We start from the raw sequence: 18,282 nt of genomic DNA on the forward strand, positions 1-18,282 counted from the left end.
TGTAAGCGACATCGGACTGACTGTCTAGCTGCTGTCATCGAGAACGAGGAAGAAGAAGAAGAACCCATAATAATAGTAATAATAATAATAATAACAATTGTTATAATAATAATGATAATAGTAGTAATAACGACAATGATAATAGTGGATCACAAAGATCTATATAGTGCACTTCCCCTCTACGAATGCGCAATGCACCTTTCAGCAAAAAAATAGGAGCCAAGTCGCCTCTCATCACCTCCCTCCCTTACCCTGTGGATATGTACTCGGGTGCATTCTGATAAGCTTTCACTTGTACCAATATTCTTCTAATTCAACGCTTCACTAGCTGTTACAATTGGGATAATCTTGTTGTTCCAGCTATGTTCTGTTTATTCCTTGTTTGTCAGCTGTTGTTTAGATTTTCCTTTTTTTTGTTGTAGATTTTATGGGCACCTGTTTGAAAAATGTATACTGACCTCACAAACGGGCTTAGCTCCATTAAATAAGATATTGTGCTTTTCCATAATTTACAATACTGACAATATTCAATGTATTTTACAAGATATTACTAGTAGCCTACAATGGCATTAAACTATTTGTAGCATTCACATACAAAGTCACCTAAAATGACACAAATATTTATATTATTAACTCTTTATCTCCCGCAAGCCGCTTCGGCTTGTGGTCAGAACCACTGTGCCGGTGAGTGGCTGACAGCAGTTCGGGCACATTTCTTTGCGACGACTTTGACGTCAAATTACTTTTCGGCGGCAACTGACGAAAATAAATATTTTTTACTGGGAGATCATTCACAAGATGAAGAACTGTCGAAATAGATTAACTTTAAAAAAAATTTAATGATCAGTTTAGTGACAAATACGTCAATTTTAGATTTCCTACCAAAATAGAGTCTCGGCGTAGTGGGCTTACCTCCACGGAGAAAAAGAGTTAAAGTATAAATATACACGAAATATACACGTATACAGGGATATAGGTAAAAGTGGGTAAGTATAGAAACAGTTTATGTGATGTGCCTTTTGACTAAACTGAATAGATTACTTTTTTTTCTGTGGGTGGTTGGTGGGTGCTCTGGTGTGGTTTGCTCCTTCTTTCCTATCAAACATCTATCGTCCTTATCTCCCCCTCCTTCTTTTTTATGTTTGTTACTCTCTTGTAACACCTCTAATCTTCTGGCGCTCATATGACCTTATGCAGCTGCGAGCGCCGTAAAATCTCTACTAAAACTAACTTTTTTTTCTGACAGACTACTCAGTGGTAGCCGACCCGGCCCCAGAGATCCCGTCGCGAAGATACACGACCAAAGGAATGTTGTACACCGTGCCGGAGACAGAGGGCTACCCCACCCCCCAACCCCCTGTGGGTGAGTGCAGGACTTTGTGCGTTTTCCCTGAGTCTGTTTCAATGATCAAGATTTGTGGCCTCTTGGGCACTGCTTTTGCATTTCAAGCCATATAAATATAGCAGCGGAATCGAAAGGGACAACAGCCCCCCTCCCAACACTACACCCCCCTCCCCCCCCCCCCCCCACACACACAGACACATTTCATCTTGTAGAACATTTATGATTCTCAAGATTCTCAAGATCAAGTGAGGTTACTGAACACACAGTGCTACAAATGAAACAGAGAGAGAGAGAGAGAGACAGAGAGAGAGAGAGAGAGAGAGAGAGAGAGAGAGAGAGAGAGAGAGAGAGAGAGAGATATTTACGGAGTGGGTTGTCCCAGCCCGTGAGACATGTATTTACTCGGCCTAATGTCCTGTCTTGTTGTGCGTTTGCGTGAGTGCACCTTTCAGTCTAACTTTTGTAACGTCTACTGCCATTGTTAACGACCAAGACAAATTTCTCCCTGCGAGATGAATAAAGGTCGTCATTGTCATTGTCATTGTCTTTTTTTTCTGCTTTATTTAGTAAATATATCATTGTCTCACTTTTTCTGTTCCTTTGTCTTGCTCTTTCCTGACAGACGTTAGATATTGTGCTTATGTGCTTCCCTTTGCGTCAAAGTGTATTGATCATGGCCAATGTTGCAACTATTCTGTTTCCATATTCTGTTGCAACTATTCTGTTTCCATTTTCTGTTGCAACTATTCTGTTTCCATTTTCTGTTGCAACAATTCTGTTTCCATTTTCTGTTGCAACAATTCTGTTTCCATTTTCTGTTGCAACTATTCTGTTTCCATATTCTGTTGCAACTATTCTGTTTCCATTTTCTGTTGCAACAATTCTGTTTCCATTTTCTGTTGCAACAATTCTGTTTCCATTTTCTGTTGCAACAATTCTGTTTCCATTTTCTGTTGCAACTATTCTGTTTCCATTTTCTGTTGCAACTATTCTGTTTCCATATTCTGTTGCAACAATTCTGAGAAGCCATTGAAGCTCTCATTTCACTAGAAATGGAATACCTTTTTCTTTTCTTTGCACCATTTAACCATGTCTTTAAGTTTATGGATAAGCTATGTTGAAGGGTAAGTAAAACATAAAACATTAAAATTTTTGACAATTTCTCTCCATGAACTGGGACGACAGTACCCCGCCTCTTGTATAATCTGTGGCGACGAGGGTGGAAAATAACTGAAGAGTCCACGGGAAAAACAGGAATAGCCATTAACTGAAAATCGTGAGGGTATCGATTTTGAGCGCTTGTTGACTCATAACTGTATTTCTCTTCAACTGTTGGTTGATTATTGTTGTTAGATTTCCCATTCAACAACACTTAACAATAAACCACCAGTCAAAAACAAATATGAAGTTATGAGTCCACAAGCTTTTAAAATTGGCTCCCTCACAATTTCCCGTTTATGGCTAAGCCCGTTTTTCCGTTGCATTCCTCATCTACAGTGATATTTTAAAAAACTATTCCTAGCTGGGACCTGGAATGACAACACCCTGCCCTCTGTATTTCAAATTTTAGTTTTAGTAAGGTTTTACGGCACTTGCAACAGCATAAGATCACATGAGCACCAAGGGGTGGATGTCAACAGAAAAGTCCAAAAGGGAAATCAGGCTTACTCTGCTCACCTCTCTAGCTTCAACAGCACAAAGTCTGCTTCGACTATCAAGGCACCCCGAAAATAGCAGTTCACAAGAGAGTGACAAACATACAAAAGAAGAAGAGGAAAAATGACGATGCTAAGATGAGGAAAGAAAAAGCAGCAGTTCCCCCTATGTTGTTCCAGCATAGTATGAGTATCACATTGATAAATCAGCCCATTCACAATTCTACTGTGCATAAGAACATGTTAATATCCCCCCCCTTTGGGAATGGCCTAAAGACACTTCAGTCAGTAGCACTGCCCGGGGGGGGGGGGGGGGGTGCCTTCTGTTTAACCTAAGTTGTGCCAGTGGGGGTGTAAAACAACTACAAGTGCTTTATTTATTTTTACAATCTCCAGCGGTGAACTGGGACGACAGCGACGCAGAGGAGCAGGTGCTGAAGGAACTGCAGCAAAATCTGGAGAGGGACAGGCAGCGGCAACAGGCGGGTGGGGAAAGGAAGATAACTCTGTCAGAGGCTTCTCTCTCCAACGGGAATGGTGAGTCGTTTTCTCTCTGTCTCTCTGTCTGTTTCTGTCTCTGTCTCTCTGTCTGTTTCTGTCTCTGTCTCTCTTTCTCTCACTTTCTTTCCCTCACTCTCTCTCTCTCTCTCTGTCTGTTTCTGTCTCTCTTTCTCTCACTTTCTCTCACTTTCTCTCCCTCTCTGTCTCTCTTTCTGTCTCTGTCTCTGTTTCTCCCTGTCTCTGTCTCTCTTTCTCTCACTTTCTCTCCCCCCCTCTCTCCCTCTCTCTCTCTCTCTCTCTCTCTCTTTCTCTCTTTTTCTTGGTGTGTCTTTTTTTGTTGTCTGTCAGCGCATCTGTCTTTCTATTTCCATCCCTTTTTTTCTTTCTCTTTCTGTCCCTCTCTCCTCCTTTTTCTTCTCTCTGTCCAATCTCTCTTTCTCTTCTCTCTCCCTCTCATATGGAGGTATATAGTCCAAAGGTCTTTAAGATTGGTATCAATAAAATCATTTTGAATCTTTGATTCTTTTCTCTCTGTATTTTCTTTCCTCTTTGAGACATTTTTTTACATTATGAGAGCACAGCGTGACATTTTGATGCTCCCTGAACCAGCATCGTGGAAATAATCACCACATATTCTGAATACTTAAAGGCTGTTAAAAGAGATTTTAAAAAATTCCAAACTGAGACACAAATATTTGGCTGAGTTCAGGTTCTTGTCTTCCGTTTATGTGGGGTTGATGATTTGGTGGTTAGGCTACCGGACTTATAATCGTGAGGTTACAGGTTACGGGGTTTGAAGCTCAGCTCGGTCCGACATTGTGTCCTTGGGAAAGGTTCTGTATGTGAATTTTCCTCACTTCACCCCAGGTGTAAATGGGTACCTGGCCATAGATCTTGTCAGATTGTTTGTGTGTTTTGGCGCCTGTAAAATGGCAGCTTGCACTGTATGCTTCCCAGAAAGTCGAGATTGTTTCAGAATGCTCTCGGGTCCGCTTGTTAGCTTGTAAAGCACTCACAGCTTGCAGTTGAACAGGAATTTCCGTGGTACAAATGTTATATAGTATCATTTGTGTCTCGACGTTGTGGAACCGGGCGCTCGTCAAAATAATGAAATCAAAGAAATTAGCATTTTCTTGGCTAATAGGCATTTTTTTCTTATTTTTCTTTTTTTAGCTCAACACCTTTTATGTCCATTTAAAAACACTTTTTGTGTGGATTGTGCTGAAAAACATTGAATAAAGGCACAACAAATGTAAATTTTCAGTTTCCAAGGACCCTCAGGCTATGGAAGTTACCAAACTTTGGCTGCTATTTTTCACTAATTTTACTTCTGAAACCAGGTGACCCTGACCTCCTTCAATCACAAATATTTCTACTTCTATTCAAGATAGATGGATATTAATTTTATTGAAGCAAGGCAAATAAATCAGCTTTCATCTGCAGATGATACCAATAACTCCATATACCGAAAAATTGACGAGCGCCTGATTCCACCGCGCCGTGACACATTTATGATCATTTACTACACCAATTCCCCGTTTGATTTGCCGTGATGTTGATGGTCACAGAAAACCGAGGCTACTCCCCGAGCCCCACAGTGACCAGAGCGGGTGAGACCACCCTGGAGAGATGGACGCGGACCAAGGACGGCGGGAAGCGAGAGAAATCTCCGGAATCTCTCCACGTGAGTATATTTAGTTTTTAGTTTAGATATTTAGTAAGAGTTTTACTTACCGCACTTGCAACACAGTAAGGTCATATGAGTTCTTAAGATCAGAGGTGTTACAAGAGAGTAACAAACACAAAAAAGAAGGAGGAGAGATAAAGACGATAGATGTTTGATAGGAAAGAAGAAGCAAACCACACCAGAGCACCCACCAACATGTGAGTAGAAACAACTTGTTTTATCTGATATCCTAAGTACTGTCGTAAGCTGACAAAACACCTTTTTTCATTTTGGCGCCAAGATTTGTATTTGCTAAATCGAAAGCCTGATCAGTTACCCTATTTATTGTGTGAAAAAGTCCAATTGAAACTGACTAGTTTTTGAATAAATTAGAATTCAAATTACGAAATGACTCCATTTTTTAATGATTCCGCTGACAAAAAACCCCCTTTTTCTCGAAACTGCTCTGAAGGGAAAAAAAAGGTGTTTTGTCAGCTTACAGCAAAGTAGGACGTTTGTGAAAGTTTTTACAGGCACTTTTGTACGCTATCGTTGCTCGCATTTTTTTCTTATTTCTGCACGTGTTTTGCATATTTCCATAAACAGAAGCCGGACCGACGTTCCGATGTTGTCTCCAAGTCAGCTGTTGAACTTGACATTGGCTACCTGCGATCTCCGGGTGTGGGCGGTGAAGGAGGGCGGGGCCAGACTGTGTTTCTCCAAGACTCCACGGGAAAGAAGTGAGTTGTGCTCTCTTCCTCGCGGCAGATGCAATGGGATATTGGTTTTTTTAGTGAGAGTTTTACGACACTTGCAACACAATAAGGTCATATACGTGCTGAAGATTAGAGGTGTTACAAGAGAGTAACAAACACAAAAAAGGAGGAGGAGAAAGAAGGACGATAGATGTTTGATAGAAGAGAAGGAGCAAACCACACCAGAGCACCCGCCAAGCACCCACCGGGATATCGGTGGACGGATGTTCAGTTGTACTGAGCCCAAAAACTTTGAATGTAAAAAATTTTCTGATTGCAGCTTCTTAATCTGTAGTAAAAGTTGCCTGTGCTCGAAAATTATTTTATGGAAATTCAAAAATTCTAAGTATTATTGAAAACAAAGGTTAGAAAAAGTACGTTAAGTAGGTACAGTTGTACAAAAAAAAAAAGAAAAATGAAATTTTTTTTTCTCTCTCTCTTTTAAGAAATGTTGCTTTCTGAGCTTAGAACAGTTGAACAGCTTGCCGGAAAATTGTAATTGTTTGTTTAAAAAAAAATTTTTTTTTGGTAAGTGTTTTACGGTGCTCGCAGCTTCGTAAGGTCATATGAGTAAACGAGACACATTAAGCACTTCCAGTTTGGTAGGAATTAATCTTGAATAAGGAGGGGGCGAAGAGGGCAGATATTGGAGACTAAAGCAGACGACAGAATATGATTAGAGAGCAGGAAAGGACGTAAAAGGAAAACATTTTTTACAGAAGAAAATTTTCTGTTGTTGTCAGGTTTCGAACCGAGGACCTATTGAATGAGAAGCAAACACTGTCACCTCTTAACCCTATCCATATGCCCTGGTGTCATTTTGCACCCCCGGGGTTGTATTCTTCACATTTTAGAATAATTCTAGTACAAAGATCTCTTTGAAACTTTCAGTATTTCTCAGAAAATCATTTTGACAGACTGCTATGCAAAGCATACAAATCAGATTTAAGAGTAAATTTCCTCTTTGAAAAAATGGTGACACAGAGTGCCCCACGTCATATGGATACGATAGTAAAGCACTTGCACGACGTACGGATAGGGTTAATCATGAGAGCCCCTTGTAATTGTTGGAAGTTGGAAACCTTGTTAGAGTTGAAAAGTAAAATATGTTGGAACTAAGTAAAACAAGAAAAATTAAAATGCTTGAAAAGTATTTGTCAGCTGGTCTGAATGTTTCTGTGTTTCTATCGAGATAACCTCATATTTGTTTGTTTTGTTTGTTTTGTTTGTTTGTTTCGTTGCAGGTGTGTGTTTTTCTTTGAGGAGGGAAGCCTCCACTTCTTGAAAGTTGAAGATGACGAAGTCAATGCTTACCTGCCGGATAAAGTTGACAAGTAAGTATCCGGTGTCAGTTTTTTTCACAATTTTAACTCTTTCACTACCAAGGGGTTTTCCTCACCTGAACCGGGCCCTGTCTGTGACCTACGTTCAGATTCTACTTACCCTCAGACAAATTAAAGAATTTTAGTTTGATTTTCAATATTAGCCACATGTATTATATATGAAGATAAAGGGGAAATAATGACCTATCTCAACATGTTGCTAAGAATTATCATTCTTCAGCCTGAGATTTTAATATCTTTACTTTACTTTCATCCACCGCTTATACCCTTTTGGGTGTCGCGGGAAGAAAGAGACGTCTCTCTGTCGCCAGCCGGAGAGCTTGGGTCAGGGGGATGCCGTGGGTGGTAAATGTTTCCCTGACTCCATCTATCCAGGTCTTTCTCGGTCGCCCTCTGGCCTTACCTGTTATTACCTGTCCTGGGCAACAACGTCATTGCACACCGGACAGGTCCATAAGTGCTCATTCCCCCCCCAGCACCAAAGCCCGCAAGGTATCCATACTGATTGTTTCGGTGGCTGTCTGATTATGGCGACGTCTTTCCATTCCAGATAATCCTTGTTGCCATCGAATTGATTTTAATATCGATTATTACAAAAGTATGATTGGGTTTTGAAGCAGACAGTGCAGAGCTGCGAAACACGGCTGGCGGTCCAGCGTTAGGAGTAACACAGGCCGTGAAACATAAATTGCGGAAGTGAAAGAGTTAAATGTCAGTGGTTTCGTAGATATCACACATGTGTGCTGTAGAATCCCATATTGTCACAGTGTATATTTGGTGGTTTCATAGATGCAGTCGACTCCACTTGTTTTGAATTTCCTGAAGTTAATCTTCGGTAAAGTTGATCTTTTCCCCCTCTCCTTCAACATCAACTCAACCATATTTAGCTGTAGAATCTATTAAGATTTAAGATAAGATAAGATAGGATAAGATAAGATAAGATAGAATAAGATAGGATAAGATAAGACAAGATAGGATAAGATAATACTTTATTGTTTCAGAGGGAAAGTTTTCCACTTATCAAATGTATGAATTTTTATATTTTTGAAATGTATAAATTTTTCTCCTTTTAAAATGTATCACACTTTCTATTTTTCAAATTTATCAATTTTTTCATTTGTCAAAGAGTATCGATTTTTCTGTTTTTAAAATGCATCAACTTTTCTCTTTTTAAAATGTATAAAAGATTATTTTTATCAAATGTATCAGTTTTTCTTTTTAAAATGTATCTCTATTTTTCTATATTTATCAAATTTATCAATTTTTTCATTTGTTTAATAGTATCGATTTTTCTGCTTTTAATATGTATGAATGTTTATATTTTTGAAATTCATCAATTTTTCTCTTTTCTTTAAAAAAAATTATGTATCAATTTTTCTTTTAAAAATATATCAATTTTTCTATTTATGAAATCTATCCATTTTTTCATTTTGTTTAATAATATCGATTTTTCTGCTTTTAAAATGTATGAATTTTTATAATTTTGAAATTCATCAATTTTTCTCTTTTTAAAATGTATCAATTTTTCTCTTTTCTTTTTATCAAATTATGTATCAATTTTTCTTTTTTAAATTTATCAATTTTTCTATTTATAAAATTTATCAATTTTTTCATTTGTCAAATAGTATCGATTTGTCTCTTTTTAAAACGTATCAATTTGTCAATTTTTAAATTGTATCAATTTTTACGTTGATCAAACCGGCCAGGTTGGACAAGGTGTTCCGGCGCATCTGGCGTGAAGGCTTTTCTGTCCTGCGCATCTTCACGTCGTTCTTCGTCCTGATGGTGCTGGAGCTGGTGCTGTACTTGATGAAGCACGTGCTGCGCCCCCTGGTGGTGGATGTGCTGGGGACCGTCGGCGACCACTTCCTGAAGCCACTCTTCACCGTGACCTTCAACGCAATTATCCAGCCGGTGGCGGCTTTTCACTGGAATATCTTCAGCGCTTTGTATCACGCATTTGGACCTTTCGTAAAGTTTCTCGGAGCCATATTGTCACTGGTAATAATAATAATACATAGCATTTGTATAGCAAATATCCCTGCTCAACAGCAGGCTCTATGCGATTTACACACTGTATTATTACCCCAGCAGACCATAGAGCACCCAGAAACATTGTCATCTTCCCGGGAAGCATACAGTGCAAGCAGCTGATTAAGCGCTCAAACACTAAACATACTGACTAGGTCTTTTACTGTCTATAGCAGGGTACAGATTCCCACCTGGGTGAAATGAGGGGAAGGTTTATCTAAAGTGCCTCTCCCAAGGACACAACATTGGGCCCCTGATGGGATTCGAACCCATGACCTCATGGTTACGAGCTGCTGAGAGCTTAACCACTAAGCCACTGACGCCACAGAACTGGTAGAGTCCCGTGCCTGTTCTGTGAAGTTCTTTGTGGTTGTGATCTCGTCCAAAGCTCTCAATTTTTATTTTTTATTTTAGAGCATGTTTATTTTTGAAGACCCTGTTTTTTCATTATGTTTCTGTCAGACAAAAAAAAGATAGGAGCTCATGCCTTTATATCTGTAACGGGAAATAGGCCTACTACTTGAAATGAATTTTAACACTTTTTCCCTACGGGACGCCGATCGGCGACGGTGTGATATAACGCGTACCGCATCTGTATCCTGGTCCATGGGGATAAGTGTTACGCACTCTGCGTGCTGCGTGGGTGGTTAGTGTTAAGTAGAATGTCCAGGTATAAAAAAGGTTCCAAAGTGTATTTTTCACAAAGACGGAAAGCAATTTAGATTCACGGTTCTTAGGTATGATTACCCTGTTGTAAATTCTCTGTGAATCTCATAGTTTTGTTAAAATTCATTGCCATTTTAAACTTGAATGTTGACCTGTTTCAGTTGTTGATTGAAGGGAATGAGGGGTGGTGACAGGGAGGGGGGGGAGGGAGGGGTTGCTGAAAACAAACACGTTTGTTTTTGAGGCGATAGTGTCAGACAATGGGCCCGTTCGTCCGATCCCGTCCGTAGTGGGCACCTCGTATTAGACAACCACTTTTCTCCCTAAAGATGAGTTCCTTCTTGCACAATATCAAATGTAGTAGGAAAATAACAAAGTCCAGTTTTCAAGGTCAAGAAGCTAATACAGTGCCTTAATTATGGTAATCGTGTGGAAATGTCTTAATTTTTAACGTGTGTGTTACGATGTGGTGGAATCAGGCGCTCGTCAATATTTGGGTATACGGAGTTATTGGTACAATTATAAAGCTTGTTCATGTGTCCTGATTGTGATTTAAATCGAGATATTTTTTCAGTTGAAGGAGGTGGGGGTCACCTGATTTCAGAGGTAAAATTAGCGAGAAAATGGTCCCTAAAGTGTTGTATCTTACATCTAAGCTTGAGAGACCTCGGAAACAAATAATTTACTTTTTTTGTGCCTTTTATGAACTTTTTTCATTGAAATCTTCACAGAAATGTCTTTATCAATAGATATTAAAGGTAATGAACCAAACTACTAAAATGTTTTTAGAAATTGCAACACCGGAAGAAAAATGCCGATCTGATTTCATTATTTTGACGAGCACCTGATTTCACCTCACTGCCTCACATAATAAAGTAAACCCCACCAATTGGTCAATTTTGTCAGTATTGCTTTATTCCTCCTTTTATGTCTTTTCCAGGTTGCCATTCCCCTGCGAGCGTTCCGCCTGTTTGTCTTCAACTGGCACAATCCCCCCTCTCGCCACAAAGGAGAAGTTGACATTGTCTGAGGCAACGGAGATGAGCTTCTTAACCCTCCAAGTGTCGACAACCGAATGAATAGGCCGCCCTAACTTTCGTTATATGGTGGAGCGACCAACTCAATCGGCCGTAATTTGAGTCGCTATTCCGGTTTGTTTATCCCGTTTTTTTATAACGCCAAACATTTCAACTCGTTCACAAAAGGGATCTGCTTCCTATTTACATTCTTTTTTCCTCAAAATGTGTAGATTTATGGCTGTTATATTATTCTTTGTTTGCTTGTTCTCAAGCATTCTCCAACATGAGGTGATCAAATCAATTAATTTTCCCTGACACCACAGGCAATTTGGTCACTTTTAAGGACAAGACGGCTATCCCGAAAAATGCTGTTTTGAGAAAAACGAAGGTAAAGTCTTTGCCCCTTGTTCAGTTTCTTTAAAAGACCAAACAAATATACACACAAATGTAACCAAACGTCTCCTATAGGTAGGCCAATGCCCACTTTTGGTGTATGTCAAGATTTCTGGAAACCCCCGAAATCTGGGTTAGCCGGCTTGTCTCCCCGAAATCTGGGTTAGCCGGCTTGTCTTTGAAAGTGACCATTTGTTAGCGACACTTAGAGGGTTCAACATACTGCAGTTCATTGACATTGGACGGCTTTTGAAGAATTTCAAAGTTCTGTTTTGTGAGCATCTGTATTTCTATGTATTTTTTCTTCAAATTTCATGAGTTCTAACTCCTACATGCATATAATTTTCTTTGAAAAGATTATGCAGCATTCACAAAAATTGTGACACTTTTCTGAAAAGTCATTTATTTTCAAATTCTTCTGAAAGTCAGGTGCTCTTTCAAAAAAACACTGTTTTATTTTTAATTCTTTGTGAAACTTCGATGTTCAGAAAGAAACTTGTTTGGTTTTTTGTTATGAAACTTTAACTATTAATATATCCTAAAAATTTGCAATATAAATTCCTTCACATGTTTTGATGTGTACGCAATAATTTCCCATTCCTTCTGGATTTTTATTTTTGCAGCGGAATGATGGCTATTTTTAGCTGTGGAGAAATAGTCCTTTTATTCTATACTTTGCTTTAATTCCTTTTCAAAATCATGGTGTTCTGCTCTTTTTGCAAAAATCTCCGAGTTTATAACAACTCTCTGACACTCTCTATGTCAGCATGTAGTCAGTGTCACTTCACAATCACACGAAGAAATGTCTGGGGGGGGGGGTTCCAGATAAAGCCATCACTCGAATAAAAAATAAAGACATGAAGAAAAATCTTATATATATAATAAAATTTCATTCTGTTTTTGTTATTTCCTTCCCTGATTTTTTATTGAAATATAATGAGTGCCAAAGTCATGGTTGTGATTTGGATGCTCTCTTTTTCATAAAATTTTCTCAAAACTTTTTAAATTAAAAAAATGGCTTGACCACTGTGAAGTGATGCTGACGATGTGCTGAACTTTTTTTTTATGCCATGATGGACTTTTTGCATACCACTTTTCTGTCTTCAACTTCATGTTCCTAAAAAATTCTTTACAAATGAGAAGTGGGTATTTGGCAGGTGCTCTGTTGTGGTTTGCTCCTTCTTTCGTATCAAACATCTATCATCCTTATCTCTCTTTCTTTTTTGTGTATGTTACTCTCTTGTAACACCTCTAATCTTCTACACTTATATGACCTTATTGTGTTACAAGTACCGTAAAACTCTTACTAAAACGAAAACAAACGAGAATCCAGGCACACATTGGAGATGAGCAGCCCAATCAAAAGTGTCGATGTAACTGAAAATATTGGTCAGAAACCAAATACAACTTGCCAGAAAAAAAAAAAAAGTTGAGTCCGTAGTTTTTAAAAAAACAGCACAGTGCTGCTGTGGCATGTTTTTTGTTGCTCAAAAAACTAAAGGTACATTTTGTGACGACATGCAATGGCGCCAGTTTAAACCGAAATCCGCATGGGGCGCGGGATTTTATTTGGTGTAGCCGGGTTTTTGGTTTAGAGAGGTCGCTCTATTGGAAGAAAAATAATCGGTGATTTTCTTTTCTTTCGGTTTACCCCGGTTTTCAGATTAAAAGTGATGGGTTTAAGTAAGGGGATTCCTCTGTCATGTACATATATTGTCACTGCGCTAACAAAATGGGGTAACTCAAAGTTGTGTCAAAATGTGAGGCAGCGTGTTGGAATCAGGCTCTCGTCAAAATAATCAAAGTGAAGAAACCTGCATTTTTCAGCAGGTTTGTGAATTTTTATCCAATTTCTTATTTTGGCACAACCCTCCATGCCCATTAAAGAACTCATTTCTGTGTGGATTTTTCTGAAAAACATTGATTTAAGGCACAAAAAAATGTAAATTTTCAGTTACCACGGACTCTTAAGCAAAGGAAATAACTAATCTTTGGAGGCCATTTTCTCTCTAATTCTACCTCTGAAAACAGGTGACCCCCACCTCCTTCATTAGCAAATATCTCGACTTATACATATTCAAGATAAATGGATATTTTTTTCCAAAAAAAGACAAGTGAAAAAGCTTTAAGATGATACCAATAACTCTATATGCCCAAAAATTGACGAGAGCCTGATTCCACCACGCTGCCTCACAAATGCCTTTTAATTTGTTTGGTGGTACTAGGTCTATCTTTTGGTAAAACCAAGACAAAAATGGGCTGACAGTTACAAAATGAAACATGCATGGCAAGATGATTAAAAAATGTAGTTAAACAGATTTTTTTCATTTGTCTCAGAAATAACAAAAATGAGATGTGCCATTTTGCTAACGCAGTGACAATATTGTCGGTGTCCAACTTGAACAGAGAATTTGCCAAATTAGGTCAAATACTTTTTTTTGGTCTCACATCAAAGTAGAACCACCGTGTGATCCACATAACAAACTACCGACAAAACTGATGGTATTTTTGGCTCTAGACTGTCTGGTGATCTAGTCACACGGGTACGATAATAGGAAAAAAGTTACATTTTTTCCACTTTTCTCAAAATTGATGGTCCTGGTCATGCGTGGTTAGAGTCGGACCTCGACGATAATGTGCGATTTATTTATGATGAATGAGGAAAACAAGAAGAAAAAACCCCCAAAAAAACAAGAATGCAGCGACCAGTTAATAGACGTGCTAACTTGTATGATGAGTTGAATTTTACACACGCACGCACGCACACACACGTATGCACAAACGCAAACCCACACATGCACGTACACACTCGCGCGCGCACACACACACACACACACATGCAGGCACACACACAAGCACACACACACACACACTCACACACACACACACACACATGCAGGCACACACACAAGCACACACACACACACACTCACACACACACACACACACATGCAGGCACACACACAAGCACACACACACACACACTCACACACACACACACACACATGCAGGCACACACACAAGCACACACACACACACACTCACACACACACACACACACATGCAGGCACACACACAAGCACACACACACACACACTCACACACACACACACACACATGCAGGCACACACACAAGCACACACACACACACTCACACACACACACACACACACACACATGCAGGCACACACACAAGCACACACACACACACACTCACACACACACACACACACACACACCCGCGTCCAAACAAGATTGGAGGATGTGAACTTGATAACAGACAACTAATATGTCTGTCTGTCATCTACCATAACGAATATGACAGAGAATGTTTAAAGTAAATTAGAGAGAGGCATACAAGACATACATGTCTGTATGTGAAAGTGATTGTACATTATTTCTCAACACTAAATTTTATTGTAAGTTCTGGTGAATTGAAAGTCAAATTGTGATAATGTTGTCAATTGTGATTACGTTGTACACTAAAGGCCCTCCATTTTATCATAACATTTTTTTTCTACATTCTCGATTGATCTGTTAATGTCATCTAGCTACTCTCAAAGAAAGTCATTTTAATTTGCCATATAGAAATTTCCGTCCATGTGTGTTTTGTTTTTCAATGAACTTAAGAAAGTCTGATGTGTTCCATATTTTTATACTTACTCAGATATATGCTAATACTCGTACTTAAATCAAAAAAGCTATTTATCATTACATACAAATTATTGTATTCCAATATTACGTATACATATTATTATTATTGTGAAATGTTCTCCTTTTTATCAAGTTATTTTCTGTGATTTGACAGTAGGAAATGCATTTAGTTTTAAGTTACTCTGGAGTTGTTTCGAAGATCAGAAATTAATTTACCGGCTTTGTTATATTTTTCTGCATTTTAGTAAATTTTAATTATTTTTTTAAAGTGATATTTCTAACATTCCAATTGTCTGCTCAGTGCTGTCTCCACAATGATGAAGATAGCCGATAGTCAGGGTATAAATCTGCCGTGATAATTGTGAAATCAGAAACTGGTACATAGCGTGATTGTAGTTAGTATTTGTTGTTACTGTACACATTACATTTTTTGTTTTCTGTAATTGTAATTGTTTTTATGCCCCCCTCTGCACTATTTAAATCATATTGTCTTCTATGTAACATCAAGCAGATAAAGAATAACAGTTATTTTCTCGCTGGATGGACTTCCTCTGGAAGGTTCCATATTTTATAGTCTTAGCGTGTCGACGGCTGATGAAATAGGCCGTAAGTTTCATTACGTTGTATCGTGACTGATCTAACTGACAGTAATTTGAGTTGCAATTTCATTTTGTTCATCTTGTTATCCATATTGCCAAGCACTTCAAATCCTTCTCTAATGAACTCTACTTCTTATTTGCTTTCTGCTTAATGACATCATGGCCAAGCTTTCTACCCTTATGCAGTGATGTCGGCTCAAGTGAACTCTGCGGGATGACCAGATTTTCTTCAGTTTAGCCTGGTTTCTAGTTAAGAAGAGAGGTTGCTCGGATGGAAGGGAAAAAAACGCTTGGGACCCAGAGAAGTCATATTATTACTATATTAGACTTATGGAAAACTTCTTTATAAAACTCTCAATGTGGTACTGTGTTTTTTCATGAACTAAGAGTTAGTGATGTTAATTTGAGTACTGTACATGTGCTGATGGAATCTTTCCTGAAATGATAGCCTGACTTTAAATGAAGATTAATAATTGATAAAACACAGTGGAACCAGCACCAAAATCTGCGAGACTGCTGGATTTTTTTCGGTTTAGAACTGTTTCTAGTTTAGAGAGCTTGTTTTAAACTTAAAGAAGAAAAACAATAGAGGATTTTATTTTGCTTTACTGCTGTTTTTGGATCAACAGTAGTGTTTGGTTTTAGCGGACCCCTCTGTATGAAAAAATGTACTAGTGTGGCATCCCTCAGGAGATTAGATTGTTTGTTTGTGTAAGTAGAGAGAAGTACATCGTCATTGACACAATAATACCAATCATTTGTGAGGCAGCGTAGTGAAATCAGGCACTCGTCAAAATAAGGAAAGTTAAGAAACTGGCATTTTTCCGCAGTTTTGGGAATTTTTATAGAATTTTTGTTTTTCGGCTCAGTACCTTTTATGCCCATTAAAAACACATTTCAGTGTGGATTTTACTGAAAAACGTTGATTAAATGCATAAAAGATGTAAATTTTCAGTTTCCATTAGCTCTCAAGCGATGGAAATAATTTTACTTTGGCGGCCATTTTCTCGCTTAATTTACCTCTGAAACCAGGCGGCCCTACCTCCTTCAATCTCAAATATCTCGACTTGTATCCACCAAGATAAATGGGTATTGCTTTTATCGAAAGCAAGGCAAATGGACAGGCTGCTTTAATTTTTAAGATGATACCAATAACTACATATGCCCAAAAATTGAGGAACGCCTGATTCCACCGCGTCGTGACACATTTCACCCGTTGTCATGGTCGTATTGTGCCACTGGTACCCCTCTCCTTGCCACAGCGGTCATTTAGTGCAAGGAAAAGTAAGACAGACAAACAGAAACAGCAGAAGGAAAGAAACTTGGTTACTTGGTTGGAGAATAGGTATCATTGCAGGCGGCACAATGCCTTAGCTGCTCCTCCCTCCTCTCCAGGATCCGTGAAAGGGTCTGTTTGCTGATTGTGCCAGTTATCAGCTGGTTGGATATTCTTCTGGCTTTTCCACGCAGGTTGCTGTCTTTCTCCGACCCTCTAGAAACACCAGCTTCCCTTAGTCTATCCATTGTGTATGAAGGAAAGAAAAGAAGGACCTACCACTTAGTGGCACCCTCGAACCACCAGCAGGAGATTTGAGGGTCTGTACGTCTGCTCTTTATTTTCTGAGGAAGGAACAGATCAAAAGTGCTGGATCTTTTAAAAGCCTGGAAATCCTTGTTCTTCCTGTAAAGAATGCCTGTTCTCAGGACGGCTCGGCTGTCTTCACAACGAACGAGCAAAAATCAAATTTTGTTGCTATATTTAATTCCGCAAAATGCAGTTGTTAATTGTGTAAAGATTTTCAACACACTGGTGTTCATTTTATACGTCTTTTTATATCAGTATCCTTTGCCCGTTATTGTTGTGGGTCATGTATTTTTGTACCTGGATATGGGTTCTTTCTTTCAGAAACAAGATTTTTCTCTTGGCGGCTATTACTATTATTAGTATGAAAATGACATTCCTGCATTTTTTCATGTTGTAAAATATGATGTTGTCTTGCGTTTGATTAATTTATATACAGTCCAGCACACGCATAGCGAAATTGGCAGAGTGTGGAAATCATTTAATTTTGTATGAATTTTGTTGGGTACATGTTTTAAACACAAAGAATATATTACACGTGTAAGCAAAAAATCAGGACTTGAAAATCTGTTCGCAATGTGTGTATTCGCATATATAATGACTAGATCTATGTGTGTGCAAGACTGTATACATTTATTTCTGTACACTTGTGATGTCCTTCACTGTTGTAACATAACATTCCACTTTTTCCAAAGTTACATTTTGTTATTTTAAGAAGAAAAAAATAGAAAAAAAAACACATCGAAAAGATTTATTTGATCAAAGTTTTAATTCTTAAGACTACCTTATAACATATACATGTACAGGTATTATGATTTACTGTCTAGTTAATAAAAAGCGAAATTGTGAGCCGTTGTGGTGAACTCAGGTGTTCATCAAAATAATGAAACCGAAAAAACCCCGGCATCTTCCCACCAGTTTGGCAATTTGTATCAAATATTAATTTTTTTGGCTCAACACCTTTTATATATCCATTTAAAAACACATTTATGTATAGGTTCTTCTGAAAAACAATTATAGGCGAGGCACAAAAAAATTTTAATTTTCAGTTTCCAAGGACTCTCAAGCTATAG

General features: G+C 38.4%; 1 protein-coding gene across 1 annotated transcript in view; it reads left to right on the forward strand.

The window, feature by feature from the left end:
• The window catches only part of LOC101846160, a gene marked incomplete in the record, with an annotated part of 21,762 nt that extends 10,382 nt beyond the window's left edge, over nt 1-11,380 (forward strand). Inside the window, 7 exon segments of the mRNA XM_013087095.2 lie at nt 1,247-1,363; nt 3,397-3,537; nt 5,070-5,185; nt 5,774-5,907; nt 7,167-7,256; nt 8,972-9,266; nt 10,903-11,380. Coding sequence (XP_012942549.2) covers nt 1,247-1,363; nt 3,397-3,537; nt 5,070-5,185; nt 5,774-5,907; nt 7,167-7,256; nt 8,972-9,266; nt 10,903-10,992 — 983 coding nt within the window.
• Nucleotides 11,381-18,282: the final 6,902 nt, after the last annotated feature.

This window comes from Aplysia californica, unplaced genomic scaffold, assembly GCF_000002075.1.
Source record: "Aplysia californica isolate F4 #8 unplaced genomic scaffold, AplCal3.0 scaffold00545, whole genome shotgun sequence".
Taxonomy (NCBI): Eukaryota; Metazoa; Mollusca; class Gastropoda; order Aplysiida; family Aplysiidae; genus Aplysia; species Aplysia californica.